The sequence below is a fragment of the Podarcis erhardii genome, assembly GCF_964252035.2.
Source record: "Podarcis erhardii genome assembly, chromosome: 12".
In the NCBI taxonomy this organism is placed as follows: Eukaryota; Metazoa; Chordata; class Lepidosauria; order Squamata; family Lacertidae; genus Podarcis; species Podarcis erhardii.
The window spans coordinates 8,920,020-8,938,691 of record NC_138513.1 but is presented as its reverse complement, the minus strand read 5'-3'; the positions used below and the strand labels follow the sequence as shown (position 1 = coordinate 8,938,691).

Sequence of the window (18,672 nt, the reverse complement as noted above, 5' to 3'; positions counted from 1 at the left end):
TGTACAGAGGAGATTAGAGAATCATGCACAGATGGAGTTTAAAGATTGGAGCTATCTTGCCCTTTTGCAAAGTGGCACAAGAGAGTTCTGATTAAATGTTTCTCAGGGTTCAGAAAAGTCAGGGATTTCATCTGAAAATCGCCATATGTTGCTTTAAAACTGCAGTTGCTCATTGAATACATTAATCTGTCAATTCTTGGCCTTTATGCAAATGGCAAATCTTTACAGTGTTTTTTTAAAAAATTAACCCCGCCCCACCACCAAATAGAAATGGAAACAACAGCAGCAACCTAAATTGAACAGAATATGTGTCTGGTTCATACCCATATAATTATTTTGTAGGGGGAAGGGTACACTGAGCAACAAAACCTAAGCATGAGTAGTTGAATATGTTTACAAAGTTTTCTAATGGGTGAAATAATTTTGATTTTCAATATGTAACGAGCTTTCCAGTTGCTTCCCTTTTGCATTCAGTAGCTAGAACACAGGAATACTTGACTTCCATCTGAGCAACTGAAACGGCATAGATAGAATATTGTCTGCATGTTTCCCCTTCTGTTACCATTTAAACTTACCTTTAAAAAAAGAAAAAGAATTGAGGGTTGGAAATTCAAGAATGGGATCTGGAAATAAGCCCAAAGAGTTAAAGAAAGAAAACGCAAGGCCATTAATAGTTTTGAAGGAGAAGGCAAGAGAGATGAATAGTTTTTGGCATCAGACTGCTGGATGGATGTGAGTAGGACCAGGCGATGTATCGTACTTGTTTCCTGTTGGTGGATATCAGGGTACTAGTGCATAAAGAAGATCATGCAAGCCTAAAGTCCGGCCTTGTTGATTTTAAACTGTGTGCTGCACTTGGTATCTTTTAGGTGATGTTAGATAACAGATTTTAAATGTTGGATGTTTTTCACTAAACTGGAGTGGCCTAGGCTCAGGTCCGTATAGTTAAAGCTATGGTTTTCCCAGTAGTGATGTATGGAAGTGAGAGCTGGACCATAAAGAAGGCTGATTGCCGAAGAATTGATGCTTTTGAATTCTGGTGCTGGAGGAGACTCTTGAGAGTCCCATGGACTGCAAGAAGAACAAACCTATCCATCCTTAAGGAAATCAGCCCTGAGTGCTCACTGGAAGGACAGATCCTGAAGCTGAGGCTCTAATACTTTGGCCACCTCATGAGAAGAGAAGAATCCCTGGAAAAGACCCTGATGTTGGGAAAGATGGAGGGCACAAGGAGAAGGGGATGACAGAGGACGAGATGGTTGGATAGTGTTCTCGAAGCTACCAACATGAGTTTGACCAAACTGCGGGAGGCGGTGGAAGACAGGAGTGCCTGGCGTGCTCTGGTCCATGGTGTCACAAAGAGTTGGACATGACTAAACGACTAAACAACAACAACAGGCTCAGATGCGAGAGTATAGCTTCTGTGAAATAACTGGTACCTCTGTGGCACCTCTCTGGTCTGAGCAGTGTTCATAACCGTGTGTTCTTCAAGTCCTGGTTTTCAACTAAAGCGAGTGCCCATGGAACGATGCCAGCCCACTAATTGCTTCCTGGTCCGCAGCAAGGGAGCCAGTTCAGCCTCATGCCAATTGGCAGCATGCTTCAATGTCTTCTTCCTCCAGTAGCAACTGGAGAACTGGCAGGGTCCCAGAAGAAGAGCAGATTTAGTGCCTCTCTATTTATAAAGAGAGAGGGAGAGAAAGAGATGAGAGTGGGATGGAAATAAGCCTCAGGGAATCACAGTCCTGCTAGCTTTCCCTCTACACCTTGGAAGAGATCAGAACAAAGAAACACCTAAAAGGAAAGGCTTGCCAATAGCTGGGTGAGACAAGAGAGAGAGAGAGGGAGAGAGAGAATAACTTATGAAATATACTCAGAGTCGCAAAGTGATTTCATGCTCTTTATTCAGCTCATAGTGGTGAAGAGGAATGAATGCAAGTCCCCTCAAAGTATCTGCTTTATATACATTATTTACACAATGGGCTGCACATGATTGGCTAATTCTGGAATTCTACTGTAAGCCAATCAGGTTGTGGATTCACTTCTATCTGGAGCATGATTGGGTGGTTCCTGCCAACCAATCATACTGCTGCATTGTTCTAGGACCAATCAGACTGCTGCATTCTGAATCCTATTGTTCTAGGACCAATCAGACTGCTGCAATTTGGATCCTATTGTTCTAGGACCAATCAGACTGCTGCAGTTTGGATCCTATTCAACTCAGTACATAACAACTTAATTGAAGCTGAAAAAGGAAGTAAAGCAGAGTAGGGAGGGAAAAGAGAGAGCATTGACAGAAGTGCAAGAGGTGAATTTGCACTCTTTTTAAAAAGACAGGAAGAGAAAAGGCACAAAAGCAAGAGAGAACACTTGACTCTTCTCTGCCATGAATGAAGTGAGCTGCTCAGGGTGCTGCTAGCCCAGGAATCCCCAAACTCGGCCCTCCAGCTGTTTTGGGACTACAATTCCCATTATCTCTGACCACTGGTCCTGTTAGCTAAGGATGATGGGAGTTGTAGTCCCAAAACATCTGGACAGCTGAGTTTGGGTACGCCTGTGCTAGCCTCTACTCCGAATTGCTGGAAAACCACTACCCGTTTTGTCTTTTGGGGAAATGTTTGCTTGCCGCCTTACATCTTTTCGTTAGCATGTACACAAGATATCTGCGTGGTTGGTGGACGCATCTTGATTCCTGGGGCTGCTTCCAGACTGTCACTTTTTGTGGATATGATCTGATCATAAGCTGACAAATTTACGTTGGTGCTCTTTTGTGACAGACCTGCTAAAAAAAAAAAAAAAAAAAGCACCAACACCACAGGTCAGAATTTTTGTGGATCACAAAGAACTTTCTGAGGGTGAGAGCTGTTTGACAGTGGAATAGTCTCCCTTGAAAGGTGGTGGATTCCCCTTCCTTGGAGGTTTTTAAGCAGAAGTTGGATGGCCATCTGCCATGCATGCTTTAATTGACATTCCCTCAGGGTGCCTTTCAACTCTACAATTCTATGATTCTGTGAAAGTACACACAGGATAATGTGAGATGGCGGTGTCACTGGGTGATGTCATATAATATCTGCAAACAAATCAGAATGAATGCTCAGCAAACAGTGACATTGTACAACAATCTTTGTGCAAATTTCGCGCAAACATATCAAGGTGGATGCTTAGTAAACAGTAAAGTGTCATGGAAATTATGCAAAAACTATTCACAGAAAAGATGCATAACAAAAGCATCTTTAATACAAAAGGGTTTGTGGTGGAGAAAACCACACACCAGGTTGTAGCTTGTAATGCAGAACTGAAACTGAAAGCATAGCTTCTGAATGTTGGCTCAGTTGGCTCTTGGTATGGCAAGCCAGAAGGGCCAAAATACTACAGAAGATCCCCGAGTTAATGCATGCACCTGAAAATGCTGTTTGAATGCTCAGCTATAGTTACATCCTTAACTCCACAACCTGTCTAGATAGTGAACGCTGCTAAATACCCTGATGTGGATGATGATAATAATAATTCATATATATCTCAGTGCAATGAATAATTACTGTAAGTGAAAATAGGGAACATACGATACAACCAACACTTAAAAAAACTCACAGCGACAAGAATAAAAGATGTTACTCATTAAAACTGGCATCAATAAAACTAGGTCAAAACAAAAAATTCCTTCCAGTAGCACCTTAAAGACCAACTAAGTTAGTTCTGCATGCACACGAAAGCTCATACCTAGAACTAACTTAGTTGGTCTTTAAGGTGCTACTGGAAGGAATGTTTTGTTTTGACTATGGCAGACCAACACAGCTACCTATCTGTAAATAAAACTAGGTGTTACACATTAAAAGCTTGTTGAAATATGTGTCTTTAGTTTCTAGCAAAAGAAACAAAAAGAGGGAGCCTGACAGATTTCAGTGGGAAAGAACATTCCAGAATTGTGGCATCACCACAGAAAGGACCTTGCTCCTCCTAGGTCTCCAGTGATGCATGGGGAGATTTCGAGGATGGGTGCGAGAGATGGCCTTTTCTGGGGTGATGCTGCGACTTTCTGAGTTTCAGAGAGAGAGAGAGAGAGAGAGTTTGGATTTGATATCCCGCTTTATCACTACCCTAGGGAGTCTCAAAGCGGCTAACATTCTCCTTTCCCTTCCTCCCCCACAACAAACACTCTGTGAGGTGAGTGGGGCTGAGAGACTTCAGAGAAGTGTGACTAGCCCAAGGTCACCCAGCAGCTGCATGTGGAGGAGCGGAGACGCGAACCCGGTTCCCCAGATTGCGAGTCTATCATTCTTAACCACTACACCACACTGGGTGCTCTGTACCAAGTGTAACCACAGGCCTGTTTTCATACTGAGTGTTCTTAAACATTCTTTTTAGTGTTTTAAACGTCGGCTATTCAGGGACGCGGGTGGCACTGTGGGTTAAACCACAGAGCCTAGGACTTGCCAATCAGAAGGTCGGCATTTCGAATCCCCGCAACGGGGTGAGCTCCCGTTGCTCAGTCCCTGCTCCTGCCCACCTAGCAGTTCGAAAGCACGTCAAAGTGCAAGTAGATAAATAGGTACCGCTCCGGCGGGAAGATAAACAGCGTTTTCGTGCGCTGCTCTGGTTTGCCAGAAGCGGCTTAGTCATGCTGGCCACATGACCCAGAAGCTGTACGCCGGCTCCCTTGGCCAATAAAGCGAGATGAGCGCCGCAACCCCAGAGTCAGTCACGACTGGACCTAATGGTCAGGGGTCCCTTTACCTTTACCTTTATTAAGTTTTCAAATGCCCTCTTCTTTCAGAAGCAAGTGTGGGACAAGCTATTACAAAGGGAATCATTGCAATGTGCTCAGGGCATGACCATTGGCCTGAGCATAGATGTGTTATGAATGAACAAATGTTTAATCTGTGGAAGGTTTGGGGTGGCAGGCATGCTCTCTTCAAGATGCAAATCTCTTTCTGAACTGCCCTTGCCTCTGTTTACTTGCTGCACTACTTCCAGCTGACTTCTTTCACATCAAATTCCCCACCCACCCCACCCACCCAGTTTGTCTATCTGGTATATATTGTGAGCATGTGGGGAATGGGAACTATGTTTTGTTTGCTTGAACACCAGGGGAGCACCCCCTTGTCCAGCCAGCTGAGATCTGCAGGGTGCAGGGCCTTCAAAGTAGTGGCACCCACACTTTTGGCTGCTAGGAAAAAAACAAACAGCTGCTTCCTTTCTCAGGTTCTGGCATGAACTTACTGCAAATCCATGAGAAAGTATGGAGTCCGGCCTGTCTTGATGCTTGTGCGCCTGGATTAGGGAAAAAGTTGGGCCATCCTGTACCATCTAGCAAAGTACTGGTATGTACTGCTGTGGCAAATATGACAGTGGAGGATTAAGGCCTGTGTCTCCTACACTTATTTGTATTTTCAATTGACTGCAAATTTAAACTGATTTAAATTACCGTGGCTTCCCCCCCCCCCCTCCAAAGATCCCTGGGGCCTAGATTGTTGGAAGGGATTTAAGAAATTAATCGATAGCTGCAAAATTTGGCTGTATATGTTATGTGATCTACAGGTATTGTGTGAACACTATTTTATAGTGAAAGAGAGTCTGCCATCGGCTTTGAAGCGGCTACTTGTTCTTGCTTGAAACTGATGTGGCAGATTATTTCAGGCACAGGTACTTGTAAAAATGTTAGGTTAAAAAAAAATGCTGGTAGAATTTTGAGTCCTTCTGTAACAAAATAGTAGACTGTGGCTGCTGGATTTATCTTTTGAAGTGCTCTCTTAGACTTTTGTAGAGGAAGCTAGATGTTTTTCTTAAAGTGCCACATGTTTGATGCAAAAGGGTTATGGTACCCTTAAACCAAAAACCGTTCATATTGTACTCTTTCCCCCCATTTTAGGGTTGTGTTTCACCCTACTACATCCAGCGCTTTGGGTTTAATTCTGGCTGTAAAGTCGTTGCATTTACCGGAGACAATCCAGGTAAGAAAGTCAACATTCGCTTGGTAGAATTCCGAGTCTCTCCATGATTCTATCGCTTGTCTATTTTTTTCTAGGTCCCTTATGATTATTCTAAAGAGGCTGCAATGGTTTCTGTGCCTGGATTGCAGCCATACAGAAAAAGAAAGGTGAATTTAAGACTTAGGAAGAACAATGGGACTTAGTTGCACAATTAACAGCTTCAGTCCCCTCGTCCAATAAAGCAAGAGGAGTGCCACAACCCCAGAGTCGGCCACGACTGGACCTAATGGTCAGGGGTCCCTTTACCTTTACCTTTTCAGTTGTATCTATTTTGGAGGATGTCCTAGCATCTGATACAAAGGCTAATCTCATAATTTCACAGGATTCTCTTACTTGCATTTTCAGCATCCCTGGCAGCAATGAGACTTAGAGAAGGGGACATTGCAGTAAGTGTTGACATATTCATGCTATGCTCATACTGTTAATCCAGTGCTGTAGGGGGTAGTTGCCTTGAGCAGCAGTTCTGCAGTATACATTTTGGTGTTTGACACATTTTGAAAATACGTTTGAAATATCACCTTCAGGTTCTGTTGATTTAAGTGGAAGATAAGACTGCAATCCTTAGCATAGTTACTTGGGAGTAACACCCATGGAATGTAATTATTATTTTCCCAGTTTCCCCAGCCACTCTGGGCGGCTTCCAGAAAAACATAAATATACAATAATTCATCAGATATTAAAAGCTTCGCTAAACAGGGCTGCTTTCAGATGTCTTCTAAAAGTCGGATACAGTGATACCTCGGGATGCGAACGGGATCCGTTCCGGAGCCCCGTTCGCATCCTGAATGGAATGTAAGACGCGATGGAACGTCTGTGCATGCACAGGTCGCATTTTGCCACTTCTGCACATGCGCGTGACATCATTTTGAGTGTCTGCGCATGTGCGAGCGGCGAAACCCAGAAGTAACGTACTCAGAGTGCCCATGCCACAGAGCGCAACCCGAAAGTGCTCAGCCTGAAGCACATTCAACCCGAGGTATGATTGAAGTTATTTGACATCTGATGGGAGGGCATTCCACAGGGCGGGCGCCACTACCGAGAAGGCCCTCTGCCTGGTTCCCTGTAACTTTGCTTCTCGCAATGAGGGAACCGCCAGAAGGCCCTCGGCGCTGGATCTCAGTGTCCAGGCAGAACGATGAGGGTGGAGAGGCTCCTTCAGGTATACTGGGCCGAGGCTGTTTAGGGCTCTAAAGGTCAGCACCAACACTTTGAATTGTGCTCGGAAACATACTGGGAACCAATGTAGGTCTTTCAAGACCAGTGTTATGTGGCCTTGAGGTAAATCCTAGTGGGATTTACCTCTGAATTTTAAAAAGCATGGGAATCCTGTTATGCATGTCCTTAAATATTTCCCCATTAAGGTCAGTGGTGCTTAAAATGTTTAATTTTGACTGGATTGTGTGCCCTAACAAGCATAGGAAGTGTGCACTGATTACCCCTTGCTGGTCTGAGGTAGATTTCATTTCTGTTGAGAAGGTTTTCGGAATGGATTGAGATGGTGTAGAAAGAAAGTTGATTAACCAACCTAGTGAAACGACTCTCTGCTTGAATGCATAAACAAGCTTTGTTAAAAGGTATGGCTTGGAGCGAAGTCGGGTGCTAGGAAGGCTTGGGATTCTGTGGCGGCTGTTTCACGCACGCAAGTCATCACTGTATGTCACAGTTGTTCAGTGATGATTATGTATGTGTGAGAATTTACTTTAATAAATCCATAGATTTCCTTTCAGTTCCTTCTGCTCTATGCTTCACGCAAAGGTGACAAGCCAAGCTGATACCTCAAGAATGCAATTGCCTTAATGTGTAATTCAAAGATAATTAGTACTACAAACAAATGGGTTTAATTTAATTTCTGCATTGCTTTTCATGCATGTTGTGCACTAACACCTCAATTATTTCCTCTCACAGATTAGCCTTGGCACTAGTGATACATTATTTCTCTGGATTAAAGAGCCAAAACCTGCTTTGGAAGGTCACATCCTCTGCAGTCCAGTTGATTCACAAGCCTACATGGCCATGCTGTGGTAACAAAGTTTATATTGTTTCACGTGTGATTACTGTGTTTATTTGGAGTTGGGCCAGTGGCCTGTTTCCTATAATCCTGTCTACTCTATTTGAGCTCTGGAGTAGGTCCAGTGATCTCTTTTTTATGAGCTGTGTCCCCAGCTAAAATAAGCTTTGGTTACACAATTAGATCTTATGGGTCTGACAGCATCTCTTGATTCCAGGAGCCCACAAGCCTTTTCAGACAGACTTCTTTTAACTTGTAGGTCAGACATGCAAAAAGTAAGTCCTACCAGCTTCAACAGGACTTAGGTTTTTCCATAGGATTTCCATTTCATAGGAAATGGATTTCCATTTCAGAAGACTTGCGTTGTGCTATGATTTCCAGACCCCCAACAAAACAATGATGTAACTTTCAAATTTTGATCGGATCTGTTGCGAGATTCAACTGGCATTTTATAACTTTAGTTTTATAATTTACTTTAGTTATAAGAATGGTTCTTTGATGAGAGAGAAGATTCGAGATGAGCTTGCCTCAGGCTCATGGGAGGAATTTTCCAAAGCGCTTGTGTCTACGGCTGTTGGAAATGATGGAAATGTGGGTATGTGTCTTTGAAAAGAGGGAAGTATCAAGGTTTGATTAGATACTTTAGCATCTGCTCCACTGGCCTCTTGTGCATCAATGACCTGCTCATCTACCAGAAGAGCAACACAATCTTCTGTTAACTGCTATAAGACACACCGGCTTCAGCAGACTACCAGTAGCCCACTGGAAGAGACATAGAAATCACCGCCAGAAAAAGGCAGTGATTCTTCCCTTGCAAGTCACAGTCAAGCTCTGGTTTATAACTCTGGCTTCCAGGACAAGTGCATGCCATTGTTTACTGGTAAAGATGTAATGGAACACCATGGTTTACCAGAAACCAAGAAATATCTATTTAAACAGACCATATGAGGGGAGGAGGGAGAGGGAAGAAGGAAGGGAAAGAGGAAGCAGCATGTAAAGGCTAGAACATGTAATGCCCAAACACAAAGTGTAAATCATTCTGCTGCTTATTGTCGTCATAATATATATATATTTAGGTTAAAGATTGTTGTTACCAAACACAAATGTGGTAATATTTTTAACTTTCCATTTAGGCTTTTATTTTGATGTGATGGAGATTATACCGGAGACCGTGGGAATTCACCGATTCAACACACACAACAACAGAGTAAGACACATCTTTGTTTGAAGGTTACTTGAAGCATAATTGAATTACAGCCTGGGCAACACTTTCACATACAACCCCTTCCTCAACACGTGTCACAACTTTGCATGTTCCAAAACCCATAACCAGGCAATACCAACCAAAACAGATATCAAGCTTTTCAGTTCCCTAGAATGTATGGCACGTCAAGTTTGTCCAGATCAAGGTACCCCTGACCGTTAGGTCCAATTGCGGATGACTCTGGGGTTGCACGCTCATCTCGCTCTATTGGCTGAGGGAGCCAGCATTTGTATGCAGACACCTTCCGGGTCATGTGGCCAGCATGACTAAGCCGCTTCTGGTGAACCAGAGCAGCACACGGAAACACCGTTTACCTTCCCACCAGAGTGGTACCTATTTATCTACTTGCACTTTGTGCTTTCGAACAGCTAGGTGGGCAGGAGCTGGGACCGAACAATGGGAGCTCACCCCGTCGTGGGGATTCAAACTGCTGACCTTCCGATCGGCAAGCCCTAGGCTCTGTGGTTTAGACCACAGCGCCACCCGAGTCCCTGGGATATTTTGTCCCTGGGATATTTTGATTCAAATCCCTCCTCAGCCCCTGATTTCAATAGCAATGGCTTTGGGCTAGATACTCTTGTCTGTACCACAGCTTTCCATTTTTAAAACAAGAGATAGTAACCACAAACCTCACAGGCTTCTCATGAACATAAATAAGGGTTACAAAGCACTTTAAACACTTGTTTTCTAGCAGTGATCCTCGGGAGGAAGTCCCACCACATTCCCTTGCTTCCTAGTGTGTGAACTTTGGTCTGCAGCCATCAGTGCAGTAAAACAAAACAATGTGCCAGTCCATGGGGAGTTTGTCAATATTTGTGATACAAGCTTCCTTATTTAAATGGTGTCCATGGGACAGAGAGAAAAAGATGCCACACCTCACTGAATTAGGCTGCAATCCCAAGCACACTTACCTGGGGATTAAGCCCCACTGAACTCAGTGGAGCTTGCTTCTGGGTAGAGATGCAAAGGATTTCACTGTTACGAAGGGAAGTGACAGCACCGCAGGGTTAGTTTTAATCAGGGAGCAGGAATACAAATTTCTGCTGGTGAATTTATCTGTGGCTCTGCTTTCTGCGGGACGTGGGTGGCGCTGTGGGTTAAACCACAGAGCCTAGGACTTGCCGATCGGAAGGTCAGCATTTCGAATCCCCACGACGGGGTGAGCTCCCGTTGCTCGGTCCCTGCTCCTGCCCACCTAGCAGTTCGAAAGCATGTCAAAGTGAAAGTAGATAAATAGGTACCACTCTGGCGGGAAGGTAAACAGCGTTTCCGTGTGCTGCTGGTTCGCCAGAAGTGGCTTAGTCATGCTGATCACATGACCTGGAAGCTGTACGCCGGCTCCCTCGGCCAGTAAAGCGAGATGAGCGCCGCAACCCCAGAGTCGGCAACGACTGGACCTAATGGTCAGGGGTACCTTTACCTGTACTGCTTTCTGCACTCCACCCCTCCAACAAAAACGTTCTGTAAGCAAGCTTCAAAAGGTCCTTTTCATATGAAGAAGAAAATACAGAAACTAAGTTAGCAGTTGCCCTGCAAATATTTCATCATTCCTTGATTTCAGGATTGAGGAATGTGCCAGCTAGGACAAGATTATGAGCTGAATTGGGGTTGTCACGATGCTGCAGGAAGGCAAAGTAGCTCTGACTAAGTACAGACTTGGAAGGCGAAGGCAACTTTGACGGACCATAAACTGGACGTTTGGTGTGCATGGTTTTAAAGTAGCCTCTCTTACTGCATTGGACGCATGGATATTAATCTGTTTCTCTATCTTTACAGGTCTCAACGTTTCCCAAGGAATTGGAGATACGGGCCTTGATTGAAGGGCAGTTCATGGCCAAAAGGATTCATGCTGAAAAGCTGGGATATACAATCCGTGAGTGTGTCTATGGCATGACAGGAGAGCTAAAAGAATGCTGCATTAAGCTGATAAGTCCTGTTTGAGTAGTTAGATGCACATTCCTGCATCCTCCCAGACCGATCTGGATCAAAAAGAGCACAACTGCCCAACTCTGAGGAGGACCGCCATGCTGAAGGGTCCCTGTGGGTCAGTAGTTTGAGTGTGGGCTAGGGAGAGCTTCCTCAGAGTTTTCCCTTTTCTAAACACTGGATCTGAAATGAAATATCCTGCCTGAGAGAAGGGGTGCTGAAATGGAAAAAGTGGATCGCTTGGATCTACAGACGGTTGAAAGTGCAGTTTGGGTGGTCTTCTTCCTTTTAGCCTTCCCTGCCATATTGTGTGATTACATCGGTGTCCCTGGAAGTTGTGGGTGACTGATGGCTACATTCTGGCTCTTTGTGCATTGCGCTAAGTCCCGGTGTGGCGATCACACACAGGGCCCCCGGACGTTTGATGTTCTATTGACCCTGTGCCGCCACTGTGATTGCTTTTTCCACTGCCACCACCCCGTATCTCACGGGGACACACGGAGTCCACTCGGTTGTTAACATAAACAAATAATCAAGTTTATTTTTAAATGCAGGAGCAAGCTTATGGTTTCAGTTGATTTTTCTCTTGTTAGTTTCTTATTCTTAGTTCCTAACAACTCCAAACTGATTATTCCAACTATCTATCTGACTCCACCTAACAATTCCTCTCACTCTCTCACAATACAACTCTACCAACCCACTTCCTATTCCTCCCTCTTCCTTCTTCAACTCCCAAACCTCAACTCAACTCAACTCAACTCAACTCAACTCAACTCAACTCAACTCAACTCAACTGACTTTCAAAACCTCCCACTTGTAACTTTTATTCCCCCCTTGCATTCTCACTGGCCAATCACATCACACTATTTTAACCCTTCCTTATGACCCATCCTAGGAGGCAAACGCCACACCTGGCTTGTCAGTGAAAGGAAGGGTGCTTTGTTGCAGGAGCTGAACCAAAAGTAGGAAATCACTATGCGTTTGAGGTCTAAACGTGTTTGGCTTCTTCAAACCTTCCAGAGCCATCTGGAATGTGCGCCTTCATTCCCTTGATTTTGGCATCGTTCTGAGGAGGCAAGGGGGAGCCATGGATGTCTAACAGGAGGCTGAGGTTGAGCCGAGCCTATAAGCCACCGGAGCTGATTGCATCAGCAGAGCCTGCTTGCTTTGGCAGCGGCAAATCATTCTGTCCCCAGAGAAGCTCCAGCAGTCGTTACTTCAGCAGGCGCAGCCTTGCTACCAGCGGCAACTAACTTTGGCAAGGATGCCACCAGCTGCGCAGTGGCTGTAGGGATTGGTGGCGCTGCTCAGGCTCGTTGGCTTGTTCTGATTGGACTGCTGGTTCCGTTTGGGCTGCCGCCACCACTTGAAGGGCCCATCAACACTGTTGGCCTTGCTAGATCTGCTGGTCTTGAGGTTGAGCAGGAGCAACAACAGTGGCTTCTGCATCTCCTTCCTTTTGATCCTGGTTCTGGGGCAATTTCTAAGGCTGCCACCAAACGCGGAAGCTGCCGCCACCACCGCCTATGGACAACACTGGCCTGTCCCCCGAGGCCAGCCTCTGGTTCCCTTCCCTCGGACAAAGGCAAAGAGTAGTTTGGATTTGATATCCCACTTTATCACTACGCTAAGGAGTCCCAAAGCGGCTAACATTCTCCTTTCCCTTCCTCCCCCACAGCAAACACTCTGTGAGGTGAGTGAGGCTGGGAGACTTTGGAGAAGTGTGACTGGCCCAAGGTCACCCAGCAGCTGCATGTGAAGGAGCGGGGAATCGAACCCGGTTCACCAGATTACGAGTCTACCACTCTTAACCACTACACCACACTGGCTCTCGCCAGTGCCACATGGCCCCAGCACTCCACAGGGGGCTCTTGCTGTGTGCTTGCCAGAAGGGAAGGGACCTGAGTCACTCTTGCGCTGCCATGCTGGCGAGGGTATCTGTGTGCCCTGAGCTGATTGATTCTTGGGTCTTCTACTGACTCTTTGTATGGCGATGGGCAAGTAACAAACAACTGTTATGTTTCTGAGCGGATTTGAAAGTGCATAAAAAATAATAATATAGTCTGGGGTCTTCTGGGACCATATTGGTTTAGACTGCCGGTAGCGAGTGCAAGTGGAGTGCATGAATGAATGCTCCCCAGTGCTGCACATCTCTGCACATGGAAAGCTAGGGGAGAAGGTTAGACTAAAGGCCTCCTCCCTCAAATCCTATCTTTCCACCTTCAGAGAAATCCATGTTTTAAGCAGTAGGGGGCATTGCAGCAGGCATCACTGGGGAAGCAGTTTTAGGGGAAAGCGATCCATGCTGTTATTGCTTCTAATATCTGTATGAAATATACTCAGAGTCGAGTGTGGATTTCATGCTCTTTATTCAGCTCAGAGTAGTGAGGAATGGAAGTTCCCCCGAAATCTCTGCTTTATATACATTATTTACACAATGGGCCCCACATGATTGGCTATTTCTGGGATTCTCCTGTAGGCCAATCAGGTTGCGGATTCACTTCCACCCAGAGTTGGATTGGGTGGCTCCTGCGGACCAATCAGACTGCTGCATTCTGGATCCTATTGTTCTAGGACCAATCAGACTGCTGCATTCTGGATCCTATTGTTCTAGGACCAATCAGACTGCTGCATTTTGGATCCTATTCAACTCAGTACATAACACTGTAGTTGGGGAAAAGTGCACTTTATAATTTAGTATTTGACTCCTGAAAACAGAGGCTCAGTTCCTGTGCTCTAGTTTCTGTTGTGGCAACGTCTGCTGTTAAGTGATGCTTGTGCCTCACGTTTCATGTTTGCCTGAAATCATACCTTTGTGAAAACAATCAAGGTTGCTCTGTTGGAAAGAGAGCTTGTTTTCAAGCCTGCTCTCCAGTCTGGAAACATCTGCTAATTTGGTGTTTGTCGTCTCCAAAATGTGCATATAGATTTGCATGAAGCCCAGGTCTCTTGCAATTAAGATGAAATGTTGGCTTTTGTAAAACTCTACGCGTGCCTGCGTCTTGCTATCACATAGTATAACGTCAGGCATTAAAAAGTGAAACTGGTGTGTTTGATATTTTCCTAAATTCTCGTTCTTACTGTGGCTTTATCCTTAGATCTGTGTTCAGTCACTGGCGGTTCCTTTGTGAATGCATAGCAAAAAAAAAGTGAAAGGAGTGGTCTTTCTTCAGGCCTTTTCTTTGTTCTCAGTGGCAGCATCTGCTGAAATGGACTGAGGGCACAATTCACCATGAAGTTCTCCTTAGCATGCCTGATGGAAATGAATGGGACTGCTACAGGAACGCAACTGCTCTGATGTTGTGTTGCTCTTCTTCGTTTTAGGGGAGAATTCTCGGTTGATTGTGTTGTGACGTGGGGTTTGTGATTTCAGCTCTCTTGACATAATATGCTGGAGACAGTTCTCTAGTAACACTTCTTTATTAACGCAACAAGACTGAAACTTGAGGAGGGGAGAGCTACATTTATAGGGACAGGGAACTAGCTAGAAAGGATACATTTTGGAGGGAACAATATCAGGCAATCACAGTCCTGCCTTTTGGAGGCAACCAATAAGACAGAGGATCCAAATACAGCAGCTTAAATGAACCAATAGTAGCTGTACCCTCTGGAACCAAAAGGCAGTTACTTTACCCTAATGCAAATACAGACAATCATAATACAGATATAAAATCCTTTGACTCAATACACAACACCCCTCCCCCCTAGTGAGCACAGCAGACGTAATCTCTCAGGTACTGTGGGGTCCTACAACTTCTACTTGATCTCCTGACAACAGGTGTTGCCGGTTCTGGATTGGGTGTCACCTGTGGTAGGGGGGCTGCTATAGGGGTTTCGTCAGGAACAGATGGAGTCCCAGACATCTCAGGGTCCCCTACCTGTACCTCGTCATCCTGAGGACTAGCACACCCTGGTTCATTTGCTGAAGCCCCTGGTGATTGCACCTCTGGGCCATTTTCACTCTGGTCTTGCAGCTCTGCGTCGTTAGCCAGGGATGAATTATCAGGCTCCTCCCTGCTGAGCGCCCGGCGCCTCAGCTGATCTATATGTCTCTTCCAAACTTGCCCATTTTCCAAGGTCACATAATAGGACACAGGTCCACTAGCTCGGGTGACCACACCAGCCACCCACCGCGGACCTCGTGAATAGTTCCTCACCCAGACCAGATCTTCAGGGGCGAAATACCTTGTTGTGTCAGTCTCAGCCTGGGGGTTTGCTCTTGAATTACGGTTTGGCATTTTATCCGGGTGGACATAATCCAGCACCGTTACCAATCTTCTACCCAAGAGCAGCTCAGCTGGCGACTTGCCCGTCGCAGTACACGGCGTCGCATGCTGCAAAAATAACATTTGCGCGATGCGAGCTGACCAGTTACCCTCCATTAAGCGCGCAATGGATTCTTTGGCTGTTCTTACCATGCGCTCCGCCTGCCCATTGGAGGATGGGTGAAAGGGCGCGGATGTGACCCCTCTTATGAAGTTATCAGCCAAGAATGCCTTGAATTCTTGGGATACAAAAGCTGCCCCATTATCTGATACAATGGTCTCCGGTAACCCGTGGGTTGCAAACAGCTGCCTCAACACCTTGATTACGGCAGCTGATGCCATGCTAGGGACCATCGCCACTTCTAACCATTTGGAATATGCATCAACGATAACCAAAAAGACCTTCCCCTGGAATGGCCCAGCAAAATCTAAGTGCAGCCGGCTCCAGGGAGATCTGGACTGCTCCCACCAGTGAACTGGTGCTCTGGCCACTTCTGGCCGCACCTCTTGGCATGCCTTGCATGTTCGTACCCATTGCTCTATGTTCTGGTCCATTCCAGGCCACCACACATAACATCGGGCTAGCGACTTCATCCTGACCATTCCCGGGTGTCCCATGTGAAGCGTCTCAAGAACCCTGTTTCTCAGTGGTGCTGGGATGATCACCCTATCTCCCCACAGGAGACAACCCTTATGCATGGATAACTCGTGCTGCCTTGTCGCATAAGGCCTGAATTTGTCTTCATGCGGACCACCTGGCCACCCCCTCCCCACCCAAGTGAGCACACGGGAGAGAACAGCATCTTTCCTCGTTTTCTCAGCAATATCAGTAGCCGTTACAGGAGCCCCCGGAAGTGTTTCCAGCATCATTATGTGCTCCGCTGGAGCAGGATCCTCATTGCTCCCGCCAGGAAGGGGCAATCGACTCAGCGCATCAGCATGGCACAACCGTTTCCCCGGCACATGGGTCAAGGTGTACTGGAACCCGTTCAGGAATATAGACCAACGCAACATTCTGGGGGAGAGAATTTGTGGCGTTTGTTTGTTCGGGTTGAACAACCCCAACAGTGGTTTGTGGTCCGTTTCAATGGAGAAATGACGACCGTACACATAATCATGGAACTTTTTGATTCCTGCCACAATTGCAAGCGCCTCTTTGTCAATTTGAGCATAGTTGCGCTCCGTGGGCGACAACGTACGGGAATAGAAAGAGATGGGCTTTTCCGACCCATCCGGTTCCCTATGACTCAGCACCGCCCCCAGGCCGTATTGAGAGGCATCACATGCCAGGACCAGCGGCTTCGATTCATCATAATGAGCAAGGACGCTCTTGCTACTCAGCATTCCTCGCAAGGAGTCAAAAGCCTTCTGCTGCTCCTGCCCCCATCGCCACACATTCTTTTTCTGCAACAGTCTATGTAATGGTTCAGCTACCGAAGCTTTCTGGGGTAGAACAAATGATAAAAGTTAATAAGTCCCAGGAATGACTGCAACTCCGTCTTGTTCTGTGGTTGTGGTGCCTCGATGATGGCCTTAACCTTAGCATCTGTGGGGTGGATGCCTGATGCATCAATTTTAAACCCCAAGAATTCCACAGTTGGCACCCCAAAACTGCATTTTTCCTTTTTTAGTTGCAACCCCGCCTCCTTGAACTTGAGCAACACTGCACGGACACGCGCAACCAGTTCCTGTGGGTCTTTCCCAGCAATCAAAATGTCATCAAAAAATGGCAAGACCCCCGGCATACCTCTTAACAGGCGTTCCATGAGCCCTTGAAAAATCCCTGGGGCCACACAAACTCCAAATTGTAATCTGTTAACTCTGAACACCCCTTTATGTGTGACAATAGTCTGTGCTTCCGCTGATTGTGGGGTTACTGGCAGCTGTTGGTAAGCTTGTGCCAGGTCAAGTTTGGCGAACACCTTGCCCCCAGCCAGTTTAGCCAACAGATGTGATAAGACTGGAATGGGGTATGAGTTTCCCCTGAGTGCCTTATTGATAGTACATTTGTAATCAGCACAGATCCTAACTTCCCCATTTGCTTTAAGGGGCGTGACGATTGGAGTCTCCCACTTAGCGGAGTCCACGGGTGAGAGAACTCCCTGCTTGACCAATTTATCCAGCTCTGCTTCGATCTTGGGTTGCAGTGCAAATGGCACTCGCCTTGGTTTGAGTCGGATTGGGGCCACCCCAGGGTCCAATTCGAAGTCAACTGGGGGCCCTTTATAACAACCCAGTTTTCCATTAAAGAGACCAGCAAATTCTTTGTATAATGCCTCGCTCATCTCGGGGCAGGTTTGGATTAAATTAAGCCCTGATATACTCAGTCCCAGGGCGGGAAACCAGTCAGTGCCCAGGAGACTGGGGCGACTGCCCTTCGCAATCACCAGTTTGAGTACCGCCTGTTTGTCCCGGAACTGTACTCTCACGGCACACATTCCCATGACATGGATGCGGCCCGCTGAGTATGACTGCAAAGTTGCCGGGAAGGGCTCCAGAGGGGGCAACTTACCCCTGGGGAAGAATGTCCTCGCGGTCTGGTCCGACACGATAGTGAATCCAGATCCGGAGTCCACCTCCATGTCGCACAGCTGACCCTCAATCTTCACCTTGACGTGTGCCTTGCCTTGCGCTGGAAACTGCACGACCCTCCCGTTGATCTCCGTTACGTAGTTGCAGTCCTTTAGATCATGGTTTGCTGTGGCCGATCTGCGATGCTCCAGTCTAGGTGCTCCTGTCGCTCCCAACGCCGCCGATCTACAGACCCTGGCGATGTGACCTGTCTTTCCGCACATCCGGCACATAGCATCCCGGAAACGACAACTCTTCCGCTCATGGTTTCCGCCACAACCAGGGCACCTGCCTCGGTGATCTTTGTGCACTGTGCAGGCCTGACGCACTGACTCGACCCCACGAACTGGGCTCTGGCTCGGAGTAGCCTCTAGCTCATCCATGGCATGCGCAACTTCTATCTGTGGCTTAGGGGCCCTGCGACTGGCATCAAGCTCCTCTCTTTCATAATTCTCCGTGGCGGTGGCCTCCTTCAAGGCTGAAGCAAGGGTAACCTCTTCTTTAGCCACGATGCGTCTTCTGGCTTTCTTGCTGCTCAGACCACCGACAAACCGATCCAGGAGAGTCTCTTCCAGATCTTGGAAGTCGCAGTGCTGAGCGAGCTTCCGCAGTTCAGCTAGAAATGCAGATACAGACTCCACAGCACGC

At 46.5% G+C, this 18,672-nt stretch overlaps 1 protein-coding gene across 7 annotated transcripts in view; it reads left to right on the top strand.

The window, feature by feature from the left end:
• The window catches only part of XYLB (xylulokinase), a 122,858-nt gene that overhangs the window by 26,610 nt on the left and 77,576 nt on the right, over positions 1-18,672 (top strand). For all 7 annotated transcript variants that reach the window (XM_081834408.1, XM_081834404.1, XM_081834407.1 and 4 more), the window contains 7 exons: positions 5,203-5,321; positions 5,870-5,951; positions 6,336-6,376; positions 7,896-8,011; positions 8,478-8,593; positions 9,132-9,205; positions 11,039-11,135. In XM_081834408.1, the coding sequence (XP_081690534.1) occupies positions 5,203-5,321; positions 5,870-5,951; positions 6,336-6,376; positions 7,896-8,011; positions 8,478-8,593; positions 9,132-9,205; positions 11,039-11,135 (645 nt within the window). The remainder of the gene's footprint in view (positions 1-5,202; positions 5,322-5,869; positions 5,952-6,335; positions 6,377-7,895; positions 8,012-8,477; positions 8,594-9,131; positions 9,206-11,038; positions 11,136-18,672) is intronic.